The sequence below is a fragment of the Mercurialis annua genome, linkage group LG6 (assembly GCF_937616625.2).
Source record: "Mercurialis annua linkage group LG6, ddMerAnnu1.2, whole genome shotgun sequence".
NCBI classification, from domain to species: domain Eukaryota; kingdom Viridiplantae; phylum Streptophyta; class Magnoliopsida; order Malpighiales; family Euphorbiaceae; genus Mercurialis; species Mercurialis annua.
In genome coordinates, this window is record NC_065575.1 from 5350981 (window position 1) to 5375095 (window position 24115).

Sequence of the window (24115 nt, forward strand, 5' to 3'; positions counted from 1 at the left end):
GTTTCAGAAATTTTGAGTTGAACAAACTGAGACATATAGTTTCGTATTCAAGCCATACCTGAAGTTAGGAGTATCTAAGTCATATGGTTAAAAATTGCATGAAAAGATAACAAATAGACCTACAATTTTTACGGGAAAGCCTAGTCCAAATTCAGGCTCGAACTGGCTCAGAATTGGCTTCCGAGACGAAGCTTGTGTGAACCTTGAATCGATTATTGTGTGAGGCAGCCCCTACCTCGTCCTTGAGATTCAATATGTTATGGTATTATATTATAATACAAAAAACAAATAAATATTCTTTATTTATTATTTAAATTCATCAATTTTTAGCATAAAAATGTATAAAAGAACTTCATAATCTAAAGTAATATTATAAAAGGATAAATACGTATGCATCATTATTAATTGAGCGTACATTTTATAATAAAACACCTCCTCTTTGCTAAATATTCGATTCTCAAAAGACTAAAATTATGAAACAAATTATATATAAAAATATAAAAGGCAAAACTATATCATACTAATCAATTCACAATTCAATTGATAATATGAGAATATAAAAGTAAAGTTACTAAAATTTCTTGAATAATGTGCAATAAAATTTTTTTCAATTAAAATGAGACAAAAGGAGTATAAATTATCTACTAACTCCCACTAACCCCGCTAACAAGTAAATTAGGCCTATCTTTGATAAAAAAAAAAATATGTCAATATTTCTAATTAATTGAGATGACCAAAGTAATATTTTTATAGTTTTCAACTTGGTTGAACCATTTTTCTGAATTTTTTATAATAGTAGTCGCTCCTAATTTGAGTTAACATATGACCTTTTTCTTGTCAAAAACTTAGATAAAACATTAAATATTTTTGATTTTTTAGTATTAATAGATTATTCTAATAAATTTATCAATTTAAATAAAATATTTATATTAAATAGATATTCTCATGAGTTTCAAATTTAAATAAGAGACCTTTTGCTAGTGGAGACCTCAATGTAAAAACAATGGATAGGTAGATTTTTTATTGAACGAAGGATCATTTTACCCCCCGAACTTGGCGCAAAGTATCAAAAACGTTCAAATTAGCAAAACCGGATCACTTTTACCCCGAACTTGGCAAAACCGGTTCAAAAACCCCCCCCAATGCTGATGTGGCACTAAATTGGAGAGTGAGATTCCAAAATACTAATTAATCATAATTAACTCCTAATTAATCCAGGGGCCTTTTTGAACTTTTTTTCAGAAAAAGAAATCAATTTTTTTTTAAATTTCCGGCGAGAAAGAGCTCCTCGCCGGAGAAGAAGAGCTGCTGCTCCTGAGGAGCAGCAGCTCCGGCGTCTATTCTTTGAAGAACAGACCCAGGGTCTGTTTTTGGAAGAACAGATCCATGGGGTCTGTTCTTGAGGAAGAAGAACAGACCCCGAGTCTGTTTTTTTTTTTTTTTAAAAAAAATTAAAAAAAATTAATTTATTTTTGTTAAAAAAATTAATTTGAGGGTTAATTTGTTGTATGTAATGAAATTTGTGGGTTAATTTGTGATATAAAGTTTTAAATTAAAGGGATTAATTTTTATTTTTTTTAATTATTAGGTATTAATTTAAAATGTTTAAAAACAATAAGGACCATTTTAAACTTTTTTTTTATCAAAAACCACCTTAAAAAACCGAAACCACCATTTTTTACAAGTTCAGGGTAAAAGTGATCCCGTTTTGCTAATTTGGACGTTTTTGATATTTTGTGCCAAGTTCAGGGAGTAAAGTGATTCTTTGTTCATTTTTTATTTCATCTGAGAAATCCAAGACCTAATGGTCAAGTCCTTCATCAGTGCATGATGTCGGAGTTCGATTTTCGACTCCCACACGACTATAATTTGTTTATTTAAAAAGTTATTTCACAATACTAGTTAAACTTTGCTAACCTATTTGACAAATAATATATTATATTTTATTTTTTCACAAATTGAATTATTATTTAAATTAAATAATTATATAAATGCGTGAATATGATTAGTTTATAATTTTTTTATTAATTTTTTATAAACAGAATTTTTTCATTGATTTTTAACAAGTAAAGCATTTTCATCAGTTTTTATTTTTCTAAATCATTCATTTAAATATATTTATTTCAATGAATGTTATAATTAACTTCTAATATCTATAATATTCTAATATATATTAATTTATTAATTTTTCCAAATTATTTATTTTATCAATCTGTTAAAAAAATTAATATAAAATTTTGATAAACTCATATTTATATAAATATTGATTTAATTTTTAATATTTTAATTTATTTTATTTTTACCTAATATAAATATTATTAAAAAAATATTATTATAAAACTTATCAAGTTTAAATTTATATAAAATATTATTTTGATTTTATTATTTTAATTCTATTAATTATTTGATTTCTATTTAGTATAAAAATATTAGTATTGGAGATAGTCAATAATATTTTATATTATTAGTTTACACATAAAATTTGTTTTTTTTAAAAAAACTTTTCTTTTATAAATATTAATTTTTTTTCCATAAATGGATAGTAATTTTTTTTTTTTACCAAAGGCTAATAAATGGATAGTAATTAGATAGAAAAAGAAGTACAGTATAAAGTCATTACAACGAATTCAAACTAAGCTCTGAAGATAAGAAGAATATTAATTTTATTTTAATTTCGCGTGAATAAGCAGATCTTAACCAATTTAATTTATAATCCTAAATTCCTTGTATATAATCAGCCAACCATAAATAAAAAAAAAGTTAAATTAAATAGAAACTCCTCCTCATCAGCCACGTATATTACCACGTTGCAACACCAGCAAGCTTCATCTGTCGTGTGACCTGCCACGAGTAATCTCTGCATGCAACCCAGCCCGACTATACAAACTCTCAAATGCAAGAATTTAATCCATTCATATCCTTAATTTGAAACAAATTATTAGAAACGAAAAAAAGCAGCAGTAATATGCAGCACCCTGAAGTCCCCGGCGAGCCAACTCCGGCTAGTGTGACTATACTTGAGACTGCTACAGGTGCAGTTCAATCGTTCGGCCCCGTCAAGAAAATTCACCAGCACCTCTGCGCGTGAGTCTCCTGTTCTCTCATGATTCTCATTTGTTAATATATTTATTAATGAATTATGTTATTTAATTTTAGTCATGAAATTTTAATTTGTTTTTATATAAATTATGAATTTTAAAATTATAAGTGACTAGAATTTTCTTAAAATAATTTCAGCTCAAATAAATTTTACGTAGCAACTAGATTTTGACAAGATGTATTTTCTCAAATATTATTATTGGATATTAAATTTTTGTTTTAATTTATTTTGGGGGTGAATGAAATTTTAGTTTTAGAGCTCTATGACAATTTTATTTTTTTGAGGAAACACTAAGATTTTATTGTCATACAAATTCAATTTAATCTAAAACTATAATTTTTTTAGTTACTTACAGTGTTAAAATTTAGTTTTGAATTAGAACAAATTAAAATTTGTGCGACTAGAAAGAAATTACAAAAAAAAAATTAATGTTTCAAAAACAATTTAACACCCGATATGAATTTTTAGGTTCCATTTTTATGGAGACGACATGACCCGCCAAGTCGAATCACATCACTATTGTGGCCATCAGAATGAGGAAATGCGACAATGTCTAATATACGATAGTCCTGAACCGGACGCTAAGCTTATCGGGTTGGAATATATCATCTCGGAGGCTCTGTTTATGACACTGCCAGATGCTGAGAAGCCGCTTTGGCATTCACACGAGTATGAAGTGAAAGGTGGGATTTTGTTCATGCCCGGAGTTCCCGGGACTATACAAAGACAAGATCTCGAGAAAGTTGCAAAGACGTATGGAAAAACGTTTCACTTCTGGCAGGTTGATAAGGGTGACAATCTTCCTCTTGGTATCCCTCAGGTGATGATGTCGATAACTCGAGATGGCCAGCTTGATGAGAACCTTAGTCGAGGTAATTGGTTGATAAATTTGAATATTTATGCATTATGACATAAAGAATTTACAAATAGATATTAAGATTTATAGCGGTTACTATATATAGGCATGCATTTTGAAGAACGATAATCTGCCAAATTCTTAATTTTATAAAAATGGATGGTGGTTGTAAAAATTCATACAATTGTTGTTTATACGGTGACGGAAAACTGAGCAATTATCATTGCTAATGCTATGGTTTTGTATGATAATGCTGTATTAAATTTTGAATTGTAAAAAAATTGATCTTTTTAATGGCTCGTAATAGTAATTGTCCTATTATAGCAGTTGTTAGTTCTTTGTATGAACTTTAGTACTACTACTAAACTGATAATTGATGTCATTATCGCATCAAAATTGGACTATGCTTGTCGTTGTTCTTGCTAGCGATATGAGATGAGGTGAATACTAATTTTATATATGCTCGATTTTGAAATTTAAACGTCATTGTATACAATTTTCAGAAGTGGAGAAGCGTTATGGAGTATCTTTTGGAAAAGAAAGGGAGCATCGAGCCTACATGAGCGGTCCTGATCTCGGAATACATCCGCTGGCAAATGGTTCAGGAAAAGGGGTACGGACAGTTTTAAGAGAGGTCGATTGTAAGCCCGTGGACTCCGTTCCTCGAGTTTTCGTGTGAGACTTGGTACATACAACAAATATGATTTCCTCCTATATGTACAAAGGATATAAATAAGTACAGTTACAGTATGTTTTATGTGGTCTGAATATGTGGTATCTACAGCTTTTGTTAGTATACAGTGTTGTCGTGTCGATGTATCCGTCGAAAACTACTTGTAATGTTGGAATATTACTACTTGTAATGTTGGAATATTACTACTTGTAATGTTGGAATATTACTATATTCGTGTTGTGAAAGGTTTAAAAATGCAGTGTTAGTTGTACAAGTGACGGGCGGACCTAGAAAGAAAAAGTGATTAATTGCCTACTTTAAATTAATTAAAATTGTGTAGCATAATTTTGCTAATCTTACAATTCACTTCTTTTTCATTTTAAAATTGGTATTTTGTACACTTACATAAAATTTATGGGGGGTTTGTAAATTTAACACGATTTCTAATTTTGATAATTAATATATAAACTATTGTTTTTTGTAATTTTAGATACCAAATAAATTTCAGTTAGAAATATGCTGATTCAGTGATTTGTATATATTAGTATTTTTCTGATGAAAAATTATTCGGTATTTAAAATTATGAAAAATTAAATATTAGTGTCTAACTTTACCAAAATTAGTTTAGTATATAAAATACATAAAATTGGTAATTTTTTAAACTAGTAAGACATAAAAATATAAGAGAATCTAGCATAATTAATACTGGTTTGAAGAGTCATGAGCTAAATTACTAGCATATGTTAAATTTAATTTATATAATCACACAACTCATAAATTTAAGGATCCAAATATCTATGTATGAAACTGTGAAGCAGCTGTCAATTTGCACAACTAAAAACATTTCCAAGCGAAGACACTAAACAGGAAGAGCGTCTCTAAAAGAATTTTAACTTACGATCTATCAGTTTGCTATCATGCGTTTGCGGCATTTGAGATATTGCTCATTCGTATGGTTTTCTAAACCATATCAGTGTGTTTTCTCACTTAAAATATTATTCTCTATATATTTATTTCACATTTAATACTCTACTATATATTTAAACATTTATCACATCTTATTTATTATTTGTATTTTTAAAAATTTACATCCTCGTCTATTAGTTATTTTTTATATTAATTAAATAGATAAAACAAATAAAATAATATTGAAATTATATACTATTATTTACTATTGTTTTAAATTTAATATTTAATTATCTAATATTAATTTAATATTTTATTTGCATAGTGCAGAATGGATAATTCAGACTTTTTATTTTATAGATATAGATTTTGGACCTATGAATGAAAATATTTCCGAAACTCATAAAAAGAAGAAGAAAGTGAGTGAGATAAAAAGAAACAAAGTAATATATAATTTTTTTATTGATAATCTCAAACCAATTAATAGTTTAGTTTGTAATGTTTATTTAATATTTGATATGAGGGAATATTAATGTTTAAATAAAATATTATATTATTTAAATTTAATATATAGTTCATTAAAAGATATGATATTTATTTATTAGATATTTTTTAATAAAAATATTTTAACTGTTACTCAGTGAGAAAATAAAAATTAACACTGTAATTAGAAATTTGTTTTGAGTATCTAGTTGAATTGAAAAAATCTGCGACCTATCTACTGCATTTCACTTGAAAATTTAAGAGCTTACAATAAATCCCCAACAGGTAACTAACTATTTACATTTGAATTTCACTTCTCAGATTCTTATATCACCCTTTCAAATCCATTTTAATTGTAATTAATTAATGCTAATCTCTTTGAAGGTCAATTAATGATAGTAATTTCAAGAATCAAATGGTTTTCTTGAGTTGGACTAGGCCTTCTCTTCAGCAGCAGAATGATTGCTTATCCAAGTAATTAGCTAAACCCCCTTCTAATTCTTTCTTAATTCCGTTCATTATTTATTTATTTATTGTTCATTTGAATTTCAGGTCAACTGATTTTAATTATAAAACTAAATTCAAGGGAGCTACTGCTAAACCTGTAACTTCCCTTAAAGAAGATGCTGAACTTACTAAAGATGGGTTCTTTATAAACCATTCTCGTGTTTTACTCGGGTCTGGTGTTGATTCTTTTGATAAGGCCAAGTTTGGTCTTCAAAATTGGAGGTTTGTGGGTTGTTTAATCTTTATTTTATATGTATATATTGCGAAAACAAATGACGGAGTAGCACGGACAAATCATTCAATCGAACGTGTCATGTTTAGGAAACGTTTCAGACATAAAACTTTATTCTTTTATATAGGAAACCTTAAAATAATACTGTTTCGCTGTGTCTGTGTCTAAGGGTCGTGTTTCCTGTGTCCGTGCTACCTTTGACGATTGCTATTGATAATTTGTACTGAACTTTGATTGTGTTTGTAGGCATTTTGGATTGAATTGGGCGTTTGTTGACTCTAAGACTCCGATTCGAAGTGAGGTGAAGTTTTGTGTTTGTAATAAGGAGATTTTGCCATGGGTTATGATGCCTCTTCAGATGGTTTATGTTGAAGACAGTGGAAATGCTAAAAAGGGTGCGGCTTCGTTTCGTTTCGGTAGCGGTACTCTTCAGGGTCACTTGCTGGTTAGTACTTCTATGCTTAGTTATAAGCTTGGATATTTTAGGATGCTTTGCTATTGTTTTTTTTATGTTGTCAAGACTCAAGTTTAATTACTGCTATCATTGGACTTTCATTGTTTGCTTTATTTTATAAAAAAATGTGGTTTTTTATTTTGTATTTGCTTGGAATTAATTAGCTTAACTAGAGTGTTGTATTGCAGATTATATTCTGAGTTAACTTATGTCCTCCAAATCATCTTGTTGCATTCTTTATGTGAATTGCAAGAAATGTTGTGCTTCAGTGTGCAAACACTGAATCAATAAATCTGGTTCGATTCAGTTTTGACATTATTAAAAATTTTTGGTTGTTTGATTTGGTTTGGTTTTAAAAGTGAAAAAAATATCAGTTTATTTTTGATATAAACCGGACTGACCATTTTGGTTTGGTTTGAAATATTATATATGTTTGCAAGTGTCCTTGATGTGCTTCATTAGCTGGGAATTGCATTACATTAGTACTTCATACTGTCTAGATAGAGATTTCGGGTTGCTGCTAACTCCAGTTTAGAACGTAAAAGATCTCACAGTAACTGGTTTGCTCCTAATGTTGCTGCAAAGCAGGCTGGGGAAGAGCGTTTCTCAATTGAAATGGATGAGAAAAATCAAGTATGGTATGAGATACTTTCCTTTTCAAAACCTGCCAACTTTCTGAGCTTTATTGCGTACCCGTACGTGAAATTCAGGCAGAAAGTTTTCGCCAATCAGTCCGCCGAGGCAGTTCTAAAACATATGAATGCTCCATAAATTCATGTAACATCAACTGTAAGTCTTAACACTTGTTTTTTTGTTAATAGTTTCAACTATTTTACCTTATTTTTAATCAGGATTAGACTTGATGTGAATTCCTACCATCTATAAACACGAAACTTGAATCTTTATTTAAATCAATAACAAGGACACAGATGTTCAGATCTTTATATTTATCACTCATTCTGTTTCTATTTTGGCTTCCTTAAGAAAATTTTATACAACACAACCGTTGCGCTATGTCATATACTTACGTGCAACAAACCAATAATGCGTTAGCCATGTGGAAAATTTAATGATAAAAGATAAACAATAATTAAAAGATGTAATGACAAAAAATAAACAATAATTATATTTATCACTCATTCTGTTTCTATTTTTCTCTGATTGTTATTGAAAAACTTCCCATCCATCTACCTAAGTCATCCCTCACAACACCTACAGCCTTCGTAATGTCCGTGATTGAACTAAAAGCTCCATCAATATTAATCTTCACCCGCCTTGTAGGATAACGATGCCGCTGCCAGCTAATCTAGATTTCTTCTTCAAAGCATCATCACTCAGTCAAGTGATGCTTGTTTTGTTAAAATTTACATGCATATACTTAGTTTCAGCATATTAATCTTTTAGTTACACTGCCTCTTCTTCAGAAAAATAACATTAACATTCATCGATTAAGTATTAGACGTTGCATTCAAAGAAGGAAAAAAGAATAAAAAGTAGAGGAAAATTAATGAGAAAAGTTTGGTAGCAAAAGCTTAAAGACATGGCATGAGCACTTACAATTGACATTAATGATATAAATGATAACATAAGTTTATAAAAAAAGATGAAAAATTAATTATGGCTACAAACAAGCCTTATTTAGAATTCCACACAATATTTCGTTCTTGGGCAAGAATTTAAAATTTCCAAAGCTTTTATATTGATGTGCACTTGCAGTAGAATCCAATGGCATGCGGGTAGTTGATTATACTTTGTTTTCTTCCAACTTCTGAACAAGTTCATCAATCTTTCGGAATTGGTATGGCCATGATATATTGTATAGGAACTGGCGGAGATCATATCTATTGTCCTCTGCTGAATAACTCTGCAAGAATTTGGATATGCCGAGGTTAATTTCTTGAACGGTGTCAATTATAGATTAGTTATTGAGATAATTATATTGATTTATACCTCAACGTAGTAGGAAGGTGTCAATGTTGTCATCTTGTGGCGATTGACGGAATAATAATAGAAGAAAAGTTTGACCTTTTCAGCCACCTCCGACGGACTACATTTTGAACTCCATTCAACACACAGATTCTGTATCAAGATATACCATTGATAGAAGAAAGTTAGATTTTGAAAGCAATACATAATATAGAGACATTGAAAGCATTTGATGAGCAAAGTTTTCATGGATGAGATACCTTAAACATTGAAAAAGGACCGCAACGGAATGTCTTTCGCAACTTTCCATAAACAGAGAGTTCCTCATAAGTCATTCCCATGTCTAATTCATCGGTCTGTCTATAGTCGGGACGAATAGGCTCCAATTCAGCACTTGGAGGAGAATCTGCTACTTGAGCTAAAGTTGGATAACCAAGATTCACAGCACCCCATCGCATAAATGCCCAAATATCAGTCTTGTTCATGCTTCCAAGAGGATTTAAATCTGCTGAGCTGCAATCGTACTGCACAAGGAAAAGATTTTCATTTTAGCACCATCGATCAAACTGAAACGAACTTCAATTATGTAATGGTATGATTTTACTGTTAGTACCTTGGTAAGGTGACCGCGCAGTGATTCGTCAACATTAGAGGTACTCAAAACAAGATGGTATCTTGGTTTGTTGTTAACCCAAGGCAAGAGTGAGGCCAGAAAGAATGCTATAACCATTCTGATTCTTGCTTGAATGTTCTGCAATGCTAGGTTCTCAACTTCAGAACCTCCATCAACCTGCAGGGCGGGTACCGATGTTCTGAGATTGGCATATGATGTATATATAGAGACAAATATATACGGATGAATTTTGTATAATTACCGCAAAACGTGGTAGTTTGCCTGTTAGTGCCTGAAAGAAGGTGACGAGTGGTGAAATCATGCTGTCGATTGTAAGATTATAATGCTTAGAACCAACCTCGGCAGCTAGTTTCTTTGAAAGGTTTCTTGTGTCTTGGGAACTGTAAGCACACCGATTCAACACTTTGTTAGATCCAATGTTAATATTTGTATTAAAAAATCGAGTAAAATTAATTCCGACCTGTTTTCTGTCCCGAGGAAGAGAGTGTAAAATATTCGGCCTACAAATTCTTTAGGATCTGTAGGGTATTGTCCATCACTATAACATCCTATTCGAACTGCATCGGCTTTCACTTGTTCATTTCCACCAGCAATCTCTGCAAATAGCAAAAGAAAATGAATCAGGAATGAATTTTACAGTTTGTCATATGTTTCTTGAAAAATTATTTAGTATATATGAACCTTTGACAACAAGTTGACACATAGAGCCAACAATGGCAGAGACGGAGGAGCTATCTGCGCCACCGGAAAGAGGAAGTAAGAATCCAGAAGCTCCACTTCTTCGCAAGTAATCCCATAGCCAACAAGCAGGGCCAAGTGCAATTTCTTCCTCAGGACAGTGATAATTGATCTGCAAAATTATATAATATCATGGTAAGCAATTGAGCTTGATTAGCAGCAGAATTTTCTTTTGCAGGTGAAGATTAATAAGAGCGAACCTTAATGGGGCTCGAAAGGGATACTTGTCGCTCTAAAGATCGACACAGATTGACAGGCACTTGTACTGATTTTACTGTTGATACGCCTTTGGATTGTTGTTGGAAGCTAATAACAGATCCGCGTAGACTAGTAACCTGCAAGAAATATTAGCACCGGATTTTTCTTTTGTTTAGTGTAGCACAAACACAAATATACCGAAAACAATGTTGTTGCTAGGATTATTACTTTAAAATAAAGTTTCATCTCCGAAACGTCATATTTTCAACATATATATGAAACGGAAATCATTGACTGGATAAAATTTTCATACTACTTGCTTGAAACAGTAAGCGGATTTATAAATGTATAAATTTACCTTGTCCAAATCGACTTGAGCAGTCACTAATTCAACATCCTTGAGAGAAAATTGTGATGCCAGAGAAATGACATCTCCATTGAGAACAACACAAGAACATCCATCGTAGTAAAGGCGACCACCGTCACATCCTTGATGATTACTGTACACATAAACTCCTCCAAGAGTTTGGGTAGCAGATTCCAAAGCGCGAACACGAAGATTCAGCTTTCTCAACTGATGATGGCTTCCGCTCGCATTCAAGAACACCTCCACTCCGTTAAGCGCAAGCTCAGTGTGCGGAGGGATTGGAGAGAAAAGCTCTTCGCAAACTTCAGCAGCAACAGCACTAAATAGAAACAAAACATTAATTTGCTGCAAACACTCAAAACTAATCATACAAAATCAATGAACACAAATATACTCACGTGTCTAAAAATTGAACATAACCATAGCCAAAAGGAGCAGTTTTTTGAGAAATGGCCTCGGCTACATCAGCTGGGAGTTGAAAATCAACAAGCTGGTATTTTTGTTTCCATGCTTTGAACCATCTAAACTCCCTATAGTTTCCATCATTTGCGAGCCTCAGCTTGGGACGAATCATTATGATTTTTCTGTCCATGCACAAAACTTGACAATTGTAACGCTCTGATCCGTTGATCACGGCCATCCCGATGCTGCATAATATTCCATCCGTCCAGTCTCCCACCAGAAGTTCTTTCAAGCATTCCCATCTGCATATTATGCCCACAAAATTAAATTTCTATCAGACTTGAAGCGTGAACAAATAAACATATAATGTCGAACAACTAACAATATAATGCTTGATTAAACTGTGTAAAACAAAATGAGACTTCTAAAATGAAACGGAGGGAATAATAATATAGTTAAAATGAAGAAACATACGAATGGGTGACTGTATCAAGCTCAAGGAAGTGATCTTCACAGCCATAGCCACTGATTTCGAGCTCAGGACCGAGTCTGATAGCTGCACCAGCTTCCTTAGCCTGTCTGATGGACTCTTTGATGTTCTTCAAATTGTTATCAAACTCCATAGCCCATTGTGTCAAGTTGCAGGTGGCGACTTTCAATATTCTCATTCTCTCTTAATCCTTCAATGACCAAAATATAAACATTTATTATTCTGAAACTAATTAATACAACAAAAAACATGAAGCCAGTGAAGCATTATGCTTACCGTCAAGTGAAGAATGTGTCTTGAATTGTGAGGCTAAGTGCAATGTTATGATAAGTAGAAGAAGCGTGTGATGTTCGCCTGGAACAGTTTCTGCCTATTTATACCACTTCTTCGGCAATAATAAATATATTTTATATCACATGTGCCTATAAATTAATATAGTTTATATTTTTATTTTCTTGAAGGGGATTTGAATGTCTATGAAAATAAGCGATGTGATACTTTTCTTAAAAAAATCCCCACTCACTTATACATCACATGTTATAATTTTAAAATTTATATTTATATTTTTGTATCCAGTGATTGAACAGATATATTGAAATTAAGGCCCTACTCAACTTTAAATTTTTTTCCTTTTTTTATATTACATATATACCCTATGATTTATTTTATTTTATTTTATTTTGTAAAATAAAATCTTCAATTTTTTTTAAAAAAAATCTCCAATAAAAAGTTCTAGTAGTATCTAATTTGTCTTTTTTGGGGTAAATACTAATGTGTCCTTGTAGGGTAAATGCTAATTTGTCTTTTAATGTTGAAAGAGGACCAATTAATATGTTTTATCAGAAACTGTATGTGCACATGTTTAAAATAACAAATAAATAAAAAAGGTATGCGGTCTACCATTTTGAAGTGCAAAATAGGACATATTTTGAAGGACCATTTATAACATATGTTCAATTATAGTTAGTACAAACACTATATAACAGGAGTTGGGAAATTAAAACCTGTCATTACGTTACGTGGCAGCTTGAGATTGACATTGTCTATCTTTTCTTTTTGAACACGTTTAAGACAATATTGAAGATGTTCTCCTTTTTTTTTTTCAAAGCTAACAATACTGAAGATGTTAGTAAAGTGAAAAATAGGAGATATTTTGACAATACTCAAAAGTAAAGATAGACAATACTGAAGATGTCATTTACTTTAGACAATACTCAAAAGTAAAAATTTAGAGGAAATTACACCCACCACAGTTAAACACATAAATAATCTCACTAATACGACTGGGCATGGCTCGCCACAAAAATACGACATTCTTCTTCTTCATTTCTTTTTCACGTTCTTATTTGATGTTTTTACCGCTCAATATATTGAAATGTACAACTTCTTTTTTCTAGGTAACATGTTATTCTCAACACGGTCTTTTTCTTCCTTTAATGGCCTGCCATTACTTGGCCATTGTTGGTAGAAGTAATCTGCTAGTTTTTGAGTTCGCTTGGAGTAAACGACAACGTCGAGATTGTTGAGAGTGACGATGATGAGATCGGTGAATCTGACAGTCGAATATTTAATCAAATCTCTTTCGTCTGTTCTAAACATGAGATAGCTCACCAAGTGTTTGTTGTTTTATCCAAGTGAAGCTTTGAGCTTATTTTGATTGGTGCTACTTTTTCTTTGGTTTTGATACTGATAGTGTGTGCCATTTAGAAATTAATGATGATTATTGTGCAGAGTTGAGTGATTTGTACTATTTAAGGAGAGTTTTGTGAATTTGAATTGTAATTATTTATCAATGCTATTAAAAGTATGAGCCATAAAAAATTTGTTTGTTCAGGTGATAAAGAGGGTGGGCTAAGTTTGTGTGCAGTCGGGCCTTTTAAATTCCATGTCACTTTTTTTATGAATAAAATTCCATGTCACTTGCACAAAAACAATGACATCGTTCTAAATTATTTCTGGAAAATGGATCAAAATTCCACTATATGATTGATTGCTACGGACGCGCCGATAATGTTGAAATGGCTTTCAACTTGTATGACGGTGCTAGAATTGAGAGATGGCTTTTGTTTATTTGCTAATTTGGTGTTCCTGCTCAAACTGCAACCTACTTCAATGATGTCCAGAAGCAAGTTACCAAGGATTGATATGGTAGATGGGAATTGTCTCTAACAAAAAAAGATTGTGTACTGCATACTTCATTTGATAAATCTATTCATTTTTTTATTTGTAAATATTCGTAGTTTGCTATTGGATTACTCTTAGTTTACTAATAACAGAATTATTTTTTAGTAAATTAGAATAAACTAATAGTAAATTTTTGTTGAGTAATTAATAGTAAATAAAGTGAAACTAGTTTCATACATATTTTATAATAGTGATAGTAAACTTAATAAAATAGTATATTATAGCTTTATAATTCTGAAACTCAGATTTTAAGCCAATCCAACATGAAATGACTGAAAGTATAGTAGACCATTAATAAACTGTTAGTGAACTTATAATAAAACAGATATTTAGTAAACCGTTAGTAATCTGTTAGTAAACTGAAACTGTATTAAATTAATAGTAAACTTATTTCTATTGCAAAATAAAAGTAATAAAATCGAAACTAATTTAGTACGTTTTTTATAATAACGTTGGTAAACTGATAGTAAACTAAATATTTTATAATTTGAAAGTAAAAAATAGTAAATTAATTGAAACTAATTCAGTATATTTTTTATACTATTGTTGGTAAACTGATAGTAAATTAAGTAATAATTTATTGTAATATTTTATGATTTAAAAATAAAAAATAGAAATTTATTTTTTAAGTAAACTGATAGTGGACCTTAGTAATCTGTTAGTGAACTAATAGTAAACATATATTTAGTAAACCGTTAGTAAACCAATAATAAATTAATAGTATACTTATTTTTATTTTAAATAAAAGTAATAAAGTTGTAACTAATTTAGTACATTTTTTTATACTATTGTTGGTAAACTGATAGTAAATTAAGTAATAATTCATTTTAACATTTTATGATTAAAAAATAAAAATAGTAATTTATTTTTTAAGTAAATCGATAATACACCCTTAGTAAACTGTTAGTGAACTAATAGTAAACAAATGTTTAGTAAACCGTTAGTAAATCGATAATAAATCGATAATAAATTAATAATAAATTTATTTTTGCTGTAAAATAAAAGTAATAAAGTTGAAACTAATTTAGTATATTTTTTATACTATTGTTGATAAACTGATAGTAAACTTTTTTAATATTTTATGATTTAAAAATAAAAAAATAGTAATTTATTTTTTAAAAAACCCGACAGTAGACCCTTAATAAACTGTTAGTGAACTAATAGTAAATATATGGTAAACTTATTTTGTACCGAATGAAATTTTAAAATGGTTTATTATGTCAAAACAATAAAAAATCTATGGTAGTCTTGTTTATCTTTCTAACCACCAAAGTTGATGAATAGAGAGGGAAAATGCATAATTATGAGAGTTTAAGTTTAGGAATCAAAAGTTGCAATAGTAAAATTAATATGAAAGCATGCTCACATCAATGATTTGAATATCTTATTTCTCAATTTACCCAGTAGTAAACCATAGTAATCTAATAGAAAATTATTTTTTAGTAAACTAAAAGAAATTTTATGATAAGCACATGATAAATTTGTGGTAAACTAAATTTAAAAGATTGAAATTTTTAAATTAAAAATTAATTTCAGACATTTAATAACCTTGATGTTAAACCCTAAAACAATTAATTTAATAACTATTTGTATTTGAAATATACTAAATTATATACACCTGCTCATGCTGGGGGTGCATTGAAGAGGTTTAAGACATCTGATGTAGCATCTTACTCATGCGAATGAAGTGTATGCATCCATTTTTACATTTTCCACAAAAAAGTATATGGAAATAAGAAGATCCATGTATTTGGCTAACCAAAGATATAAGCCTAATGTTTATTTCCAGACTTGATGCATTAACTGAGTATTTGAATTAGAAGCATGAACAATTGAACATAGCCATTTTGTCAGGTTACTCTTTACCATTACGGTCTGTCACCACTCCCCTAATAAAAAAAAGTGCATGGAAAATTTTAAGTTATTGATCACTCCAACATCCATAACTTCTTATGAAGCTGAATTAAAATTGAATCAATTAGTTCCAAAATCGACTTCAGATCCGCTCGCACCATCAATGAATTCGAATTGGCCATCTGCAGTTTCCTAATTTTCATCAGGGTTCGTGTTATTCTTGCCTGTTTCGTCTAGGTCTTTTGTGTCGCCACCCACCCTTTGGTTTTTGTCCGCTATTGGGAATCTCAGGTCGCGTCTAAACATGGTTCAGATTTAAGATTTTGCAGCAATGAGTTACCAAGACACTATGGCTGCACTACAAAATCAAGCACAATTCTTAATTTGGGAAGATCAAATTGAATCTGTCAATTTGAAAAATGAGTGCGACAGTAAAGTGGCAACAGAAACAATGGCAGGTGAAGGAGAGCCAAGTGAACTAAGTAATTGCTTGGGTAAAATGAATAAGTCGTATTTTTTAAAATAAAAAGTTTATTTCTGCAACAGATCTTGGTCAAACAGTAAATTTTAATTAATTTTAGTCAACAGGTGTTGTTGAGAATATTTTGGTGTTTTATAGGTATTTGTCTAAAAATCCCAAAATTTATTTTAGTGGAATCCTCATTTAGTATTGGAGAGAAATCACATAGTGGTCCATATTAAATAGGGACGACAATAAAATGAGAGTTTTTCAATTTTTAATATAAAAGGAAATTATACCTTCTACCTATTTTTCTAAATTATTTACAAAAATATTTACCATCTTTTCTTTTTATAAGCGTGTCCTTTTTTTAATTTTAATTTGTAAATATACGTTGTTTATTAAAATAGATAACTATCTCTTTGAAATGCAAACCCATCAAAAGAGAAAAAAATGAAAGCCCTAAAATCCGCAAGAATTGGTACTCTACCAGCCGAAAGGATTAGAATTTTCAACATCATATTCTTTTGGGTTAATTACATATAAAATCACCACCTTTACACGAAATTGCAAAAATAACACGACCTTTAAAACGTGGCAATTCAGGGCATCACCTTTCATTTCTTTTCAAAAATAACACGGGCGTATTTTTAGTGGCATTTTTGCTGACGTAGCGTGACACGTGGCACTCTCATCGGGTGTCCAAGTCAGCAAAATTTTATTAAAAAACGTGCCCATGTTGTTTTTGAAAAGAAATGAAAGGTGATGCCCTGAATTGACACGTTTTAAAGGTCGTGTTATTTTTAAAAATTCGTGTAAAGGTGGTGATTTTATATGTAATTAACCCTATTCTTTTCTTTCTTCATCAAATCAAGTTGAAGCATTATGTAACCGTAATAAAGCAATTATAGTAATTCCACCAACTTGTACAAGAATAGAGATACACAATATTAGGATCCTCAATTTTTCTTTTCCATTTTTAATGGGATTTTACCATTTTCAGTTTTGTTATTCCTCAAGGTAGCACCCATTATTGTTTAATTTTAATTTAAAGGAGAAAATTGCAGACTTATGATGATTATCTCTTTGAGAATGCATGTGGTACTAATAAGGTTCTTCACACTTATCCGATGCGTTTGTATATGAGAAACAAATTTTTGAGGTGGGTTTTGTGATATATTCTTAGAATTCAATTTGTTTTTTAGATTATTAAAAGTGACATTTAATTATTTAAGGTTTAAGTGAGGAGGGTAATCTAAAATGAAATTTTATTTTTTAGGGTTAATTACATATAAAATCACCACCTTTACACGAAATTGCAAAAATAACACGACCTTTAAAACGTGGCAATTTAGGGCACCACCTTTTCTTTCTTTTTAAAAATAACACGGACACATTTTTAGTGGCATTTTTGCTGACGTGGCGTGACACGTGGCACTCTCATTGGGTGTCCAAGTCAGCAAAATTTTATCAAAAAACGTGCCCATGTTGTTTTTGAAAAGAAATGAAAGGTGATGCCCTGAATTGACACGTTTTAAAGGTCGTATTATTTTTGAAAATTCGTGTAAAGGTGGTGATTTTATATGTAATTAACCCTATTTTTTATTACTGAATTTTTGTTTTCACTAATCTGTTCTTATTTTATCTAGTGCTTGTTCGCTGCTATTATTGTTTGTTAATTGCTGTTTTGGTGCTCTTTAGTTGTTTGTTGTTTTGGTTGTTTGTTGTTTTGGTGCTCATTGGTTACTAATTGTATGAGATATTATTTATTCTATTTTATTGGTTTCTATTGACAACTAACATTATGAATCAATTTTAATGACAAATTAATGATTCTTGTAGCTTCACTGCTCCTAAACTAAATTAAACTAATTAAATGAGGTGACAACTACATAATGTTGGTTTAAAAGTCATATTTGCATTGCACATATGTATGTAAATGAGTAATACACATTTTGAAAATATTATTTATATTTTATATTTTTAAAAACTAGATGATATTTAAAAATAATAAAAAAGAAAAAAGATTATATTATTGACAAGTGTAAAATTAAATGAAAAGTGTTAATATAATCATACTATATTATAATCTTGAGTCATTTAGAGAGAATGAACAAAAATATGACAAAGGGCACATAAAAACTTTATCAAGTGGAAATTATTCATTTAATATTATAAAAAACTAATAATTAATATTAATATTTTTAAGTTATAAAAATATGAAAAATTAAAACTTGTAATAATTTAATTTGTTTCATAATCTATAAATATTAACACTACTAGAAAACAGTCGATTTGCGACGGATTTTAGCGACAGATTTGAAATCCGTCGCTAAAATCAAAATTTGCATATTTTTATGAATTCCGCCAATTTGTTTTTCACTTTTAGCGACGGATTTTGTAATCCGTCGCTAAAAGTAATACATTTAGCGACGGAATACCATATCCGTCGCTAAATGCTAACTTTTAGCGACGGATTACTAAATCCGTCGCTAAAAGTATTATTTTTATTAAAAAAATTATAATTAAAAAATATATTTATTAAAACAAATATTTATTAATAAAATTATAATTAAAAAATATATTTATTAAAACAAATATTTATTAATAAAAACAATATTAATTATAAAACAATTTATTAAAAAATTATTTATTGTAATTATTTATTAATAAAATAATTATTTATTATAATTATTTATTTATTATAATTATTTATTTAAAAATAATTAATTATTTATTATAATTATTTATTAATAAAATAATTATTTATAACAAAATTATTATATTAGAATGTGGGAGTAAAGTGTAATAGTAATAACTTGTTGTTTTTATTTAAAATAATTATTAAAAAATAATTTATTTTATTTAAAAATAATTAGTATGAAAAAATAATTATTTTATATAATATGGGAGTAAATTGCGGGAGTAACTTTTTGTTATATTTAAATATAATATACATAGATATAAAACAAGAATCTGAGCTGGATAAGTTGGAGTCACGCGCGGGGAAACTACAAAGTTAAAGAGGAGTGGATGGAGTAATGTGAAGGATGGGTGACCTACTGGGAAGTTGGAAAATTTGCGATATTTGCGGGTCAGTGCGGGTTTGTGCTGTATAGCCAGTGGGTGTGTGACGGTGGTTGACCGTTTAAATAATATTTCATTTTACGATTTTAATTAAAAAATATTTTTTTTTATTTTTAAAAATTTGCGACGGATTTAAATCCGTCGCAAAATCCGTCGCAATTTTTTTTAAATCCCTCGCAAAAAAAAAGTATTCGGTCGCTGCAAAATTGGCGACCAGATATTTAGCCACGGACGTTGTCCGTCGCTAATCCGTCGCTAAACTCGTTTAGCGACGGAAAAATCCGTCGCTAAATGGCTGTTTTTTAGTAGTGTAATAATTTGTTGGAAAAATATGCAAGCGTATGTATGCCAACTTGTAATGCAGACTGCGAAGTCCTAATATCGTACCCACAGAGAAAACTTCTAAAGACAACCAGTTAAGAGACTCGATTTTTATAGTCAAAAAGATAATTTTGTTTGTTTGAGTAGATATAATAACAAAATCAAATTAATGTAAATTAAGTAAACTAAAATTGTAATTAAAATGGTGTTTAAAAATAATGAGAAAAGTATGGATTATTAATCTTCGTTGCTGTTTATTTAATTCGGGTTATGGATTATATTCTGATATGGTTCAGACTAATCGAAGGCAGCTAAAATTCTCTCTCGAGCAATTACAGGCAAAAGCATAAAACTAATGAATAACAGGTTAATTACTCAGTTTCGCATAATGATTAACCTAATTACTAATTAATCGAATGATTATGAAGTGAATCCTAAGCACACGCATTCGTTAATTCACTCTCGTTCAATTAACTTCTACGTTCTTAATTATGTTATTCTATTCCAATTTTACTCTGTGGAGCTAAAACTAAAACATATGGTATAGACTAAGTGATCAATTTAGGCTAAGCATTAAACACAATAATTAAAACATATCAAGAATAAAAATTCATAAGTTCAAATTAGTTAAACAAACATAATTTGATTAATAATCCCAGCGAAGGGTTTAGCTAGACATAATAATAAAAAGACTAAAAAAAATAATTAACGAATTCATTCTGAGATTAAAGTGAATATTGAATATGAAATTGATATAGATCGTACCTTGTTCAAAAGTAAACTAATAACAATTGACGAAAGAATAATGAAGAACTAAACAATCCAATAACAAGACGATAAGAAAATTGCTAAACTATGGTTTATGTCTAATACGAAAATTAAGCGAACCCCTTATAATAATTAAAACTTATATTTATATGGCTCCCGATGTTTCTGATGTCATTAGGTTGAATGGTAGTGAAATCTTAAAAATACCTTCTAATTGGATGGAGATCGCTGGCGAATAAGGGCACTTTTGTCCAACCAAATTGTTTCTCGGCATAGTGTGCAATCGCACACATGGGAATGTGCGTTCGCACACCATGCTTTATCCTGGAAAGCACACTCCTTTGTCTCTTGGGAGTGTGCGAACGCACATCCCTATACTTGGCCATCCAAATTTCTTCTTCACTTATATGACTTGGTCCCCAGTTCGTGATGAGCTTGAGCAGCTTGTACTCGAACGCATACTAGTGTGCTATCGCACATCCCTCATTTCTAACCCTTAAAAACTTCCTTTTGGCCCTCTAAATGTAACACCCACATTTGAATATCATATAGTTATGCTCATGCATTTCATTCATTTTTTTATGATTAAGAGTAAGTGGCATTCATTAGCATTTACGGAAACATTACATGTATGATTGATATTCATTTACATAGGAAATATGGAAGTTTGATTAACGCTATAACCATTCAATTTATTAAGAGTTAGTATAACGACAAACAAATATATTCAAACTAAATTGGAATGAAAGTATGTCGGTTAATTAGGGTTATTTGGTTATTATGAAAACAAATAAACTAGAAGGTTTAAGTTATACATAAAGGTTATTTCAAGGACTATATGAGATATTTTTAATGGTAAATGATTCCATAAAAGCATTCCTATATTAGTTAGATGAAATCTTAGCTAAAGGTTAAATATCACCTCTTAACTATCTTATCTTCATTTTACCAAAACAAAAAGAGAGAAACAAGAGTAAGAAAGTGATGAAAACCTAAACCTAACTTCAGAAACCAGATCAATTACACCTTAATTTAAGTTTGGATCAAGAAAAGAAGATATTTGGTAAGTAATTTAAGTGTTCTGGTTGATTAGGTTAGGATTCATCGTCTTTTTGGCAAGCAATCTGCTTATATCCGAAATTTGGTCTGTGTTGTTTATATTATAAGTAAAGTTATACATCTCCAAATTGATTGATTCTTGAGTCTATGGAAACTATATCCGGTCTACTACAATTGTTATTCTTTGTGTATCATCATTTGAAGTCGTTACGATAGCCTAATACGCCACACTATTTTGTTGCTCTGTCTGCCTATACAGCCTGATAAGGTGTCACCAAAATATGCATATCTCATTGTTTCAAGATCTAATTGAGTTGGTTCTTTTTCGTATATTTTCTAGACTCATATACCTATAACTTCACCGAAGGGTTTTGTCAAATTGTGTTTATTTTGATATGTGGATCAATTTCAAGACAGGGTATATGTTCTGCCTACTTTGTAGAACTATGTCTGCAACATTAGCTGCTTGTGAAATTGATAAAATGAGTTATTTATATTCAAATGATGCCATTATTGTTTCTATGGATTCATTAGGATGTTAAATAAGACTTTGTAGTTTTGACAAAAGACTAATTCTGTTATTAGGATGGTGAATAAGGAAGAAACATTTAGGTGTGCACTCTGTTTTGACAGTTTAACCTAGTTGTGTTGTATTTTGCATAATCTGATTTATACTAGTCCAATTGATGTGCTTCCAATTGGAAATGAAATTAGACTCCAATGTACAGGACTCATATCAATATTTTATATAAATGATGTTTGAGTTAGGAGTAGTACCTATTTGAAGTCATTGCACATAATCTGCCTAGGAAAAGGGGTTATGGTTACTAGTTTATTTCTTTATGTAAATTATCAAAATAGTTTTACTTTGTGAATGAATTGAGATCGTATATGTGAATAGGTACTTATAGACCAGAAGGTAATACGACGGACAAGCCTGTAACTTCACGGGTTTGAGACTCGGTGAATTGAGTAAGTGAATAGATAGTGTTATACTTGGTATATACTTTTGTTTGCAATTGCAAGTGTGTGTTGATTTGAGACGTAAATGCGCTTGTGAATTATGGTTGAATTGTTTGCGCGAGTCATGTTTTATTTTTGAGAATCATGTCATGCTTATGTTTGGATATTCAATGAGAATTGAGATAGTCGTTAGTTGCCTAAAATGGCGATTCGGGCCAACGACGTGAGATTGAGTTATTGGTTGCCTAAAGGGCGATTTGGGCCAATAACATATGTTGGTTGCCTATATGGCGATTTGGGCCAACATGAGATTTATGCGCATGATTGAATATCCTTCTGTAAGCTTGATGTTGATTGGAAATGTGAGAATATGTTTGGTTTGAATTGAACATTGGATTACTATGTTTGTTATGGTTATTGCTGATGTTGAATGGATAATCGCTTGATTTATATTTTAGCTACTTCGAATGCTTATGAATGTGTATATCTAGTATGCATATATCTATTTGCTTATTGAGTTGCAGGCTCACCCCTCTGCGTTTTTTTTTCCAGGATACAAAGAGTTGCATTGAGTCGACATTTGCATCTGATAGAGGTTTCAGGTGGGCCAATGGAGAGTTCATTGCACGTGCATATTTTGAAGTGTTTATGTGAATAAGATAGATAACAAAACTTTTGTACTAAGAGTTATTGTATAAAGCTATGTATAAGTGTTTGAATATTACGGTTATGCGATAAGTTAAAACTTTTGTCTCGGAACATAACATATATTAAATTGATTTTGTGATGTTTGTTACAAATGTTTGAGTATATAATGTTTTAATTTGAGGGTGTAACACTAAATCTGCTCTAGGTTGCTTTCTGACCCCTAACTTGAATTTTACCAAAGATACTCCTATACTCGCTATAATTACATATTTTACCTGAAACGCTCAAAATAATAATAAACCAATAAAACACCAATAAAATAATCAAAACATACAATTATCGAGTTCTAAACGCGCCTAAAGAGAGGAATATTTCTACTCTTATCATTTATCAGAACTCCCAGGCTTATAATCACCTATGTCACTCCAATTTACACTCCAACCACCAACTCCCTGAACTAAATTTTGGCCTGCTAAATCCCATAAACTTCACTTAATAATCACCCATGACACTTTTTCCCCAATATTGTCCCAAAAAACCGCACTAAGCCCTTATTTTCTCAAAAATGCCCAAAATATCCCGAAGTCAATAAGAAAAGCAAAGCAAAGCCAACCCAATATAACCAAATCTAAAGACACCCACCCAACCAAATCAATCATAATCCAATTCTTCAACCAAATCATACCTAAATCACTAATCTATCCAATTAAATCAGACCACTCAACCAAAAACCGTCACCCGCCGCTGCCAATTTTTCTGGCCACCACCGCCCATCGTCGGAAAAAATTATTTATTTTAAATATTA

At 30.5% G+C, this 24115-nt stretch overlaps 3 protein-coding genes across 4 annotated transcripts; 2 read left to right on the forward strand and 1 right to left on the reverse strand.

Annotated features, from left to right (window-relative positions):
- Positions 1-2885: 2885 nt before the first annotated feature.
- On the forward strand, positions 2886-4938 carry LOC126653456 (oil body-associated protein 1A-like). The gene is made up of 3 exons (XM_050347354.2): positions 2886-3084; positions 3569-3972; positions 4460-4938. Exons 1-3 carry the CDS (start codon positions 2966-2968, stop codon positions 4633-4635), a joined length of 699 nt encoding a protein of 232 aa, XP_050203311.1. The 5' UTR covers positions 2886-2965; the 3' UTR covers positions 4636-4938.
- Positions 4939-6196: 1258 nt separating this feature from the next.
- Positions 6197-10961, forward strand: LOC126687299 (UPF0548 protein At2g17695). Of its 2 annotated transcripts, XM_050381817.2 has the most exons (6): positions 6197-6303; positions 6403-6492; positions 6571-6747; positions 7004-7202; positions 7800-8000; positions 10688-10961. In XM_050381817.2, exons 2-5 carry the CDS (start codon positions 6434-6436, stop codon positions 7980-7982), a joined length of 618 nt encoding a protein of 205 aa, XP_050237774.1. In that variant the 5' UTR covers positions 6197-6303; positions 6403-6433; the 3' UTR covers positions 7983-8000; positions 10688-10961. The 2 variants fall into 2 exon arrangements, with proteins under 2 accessions (XP_050237774.1, XP_050237773.1); XM_050381816.2 differs by lacking the exon at positions 10688-10961 and having other exon boundaries at positions 7800-8155.
- LOC126687298 (glutamine-dependent NAD(+) synthetase-like) lies at positions 8758-12350 on the reverse strand. The gene is made up of 12 exons (XM_050381815.2): positions 12243-12350; positions 11951-12156; positions 11473-11778; positions 11066-11393; positions 10710-10844; positions 10453-10621; positions 10232-10367; positions 10013-10151; positions 9751-9927; positions 9398-9661; positions 9162-9290; positions 8758-9075 (listed from the first exon to the last, which is right to left on the reverse strand). The coding sequence occupies exons 2-12, from the start codon at positions 12142-12144 to the stop codon at positions 8956-8958; spliced, it is 2097 nt and encodes a 698-aa protein (XP_050237772.1). The 5' UTR covers positions 12145-12156; positions 12243-12350; the 3' UTR covers positions 8758-8955.
- Positions 12351-24115: the final 11765 nt, after the last annotated feature.

Bases quoted from the DNA above. Each gene is read 5' to 3' on its own strand.
- LOC126687298 (XM_050381815.2), bottom strand. From the start codon at position 12,144: ATGAGAATATTGAAAGTCGCCACCTGCAACTTGACACAATGGGCTATG. The intron at 11,394-11,472 runs GTGAGTATATTT...GTTTCTATTTAG, and splicing joins TATGTTCAATTTTTAGACAC to TGCTGTTGCTGCTGAAGTTT. The intron at 9,291-9,397 runs GTATCTCATCCA...ATCTTGATACAG, and splicing joins GTCCTTTTTCAATGTTTAAG to AATCTGTGTGTTGAATGGAG.
- LOC126687299 (XM_050381817.2), top strand. From the start codon at position 6,434: ATGGTTTTCTTGAGTTGGACTAGGCCTTCTCTTCAGCAGCAGAATGAT. The intron at 6,493-6,570 runs GTAATTAGCTAA...TTTGAATTTCAG, and splicing joins CAGAATGATTGCTTATCCAA to GTCAACTGATTTTAATTATA. The intron at 6,748-7,003 runs GTTTGTGGGTTG...TTGTGTTTGTAG, and splicing joins TTTGGTCTTCAAAATTGGAG to GCATTTTGGATTGAATTGGG.
- LOC126653456 (XM_050347354.2), top strand. From the start codon at position 2,966: ATGCAGCACCCTGAAGTCCCCGGCGAGCCAACTCCGGCTAGTGTGACT. The intron at 3,085-3,568 runs GTGAGTCTCCTG...ATGAATTTTTAG, and splicing joins ATTCACCAGCACCTCTGCGC to GTTCCATTTTTATGGAGACG. The intron at 3,973-4,459 runs GTAATTGGTTGA...TACAATTTTCAG, and splicing joins TGATGAGAACCTTAGTCGAG to AAGTGGAGAAGCGTTATGGA.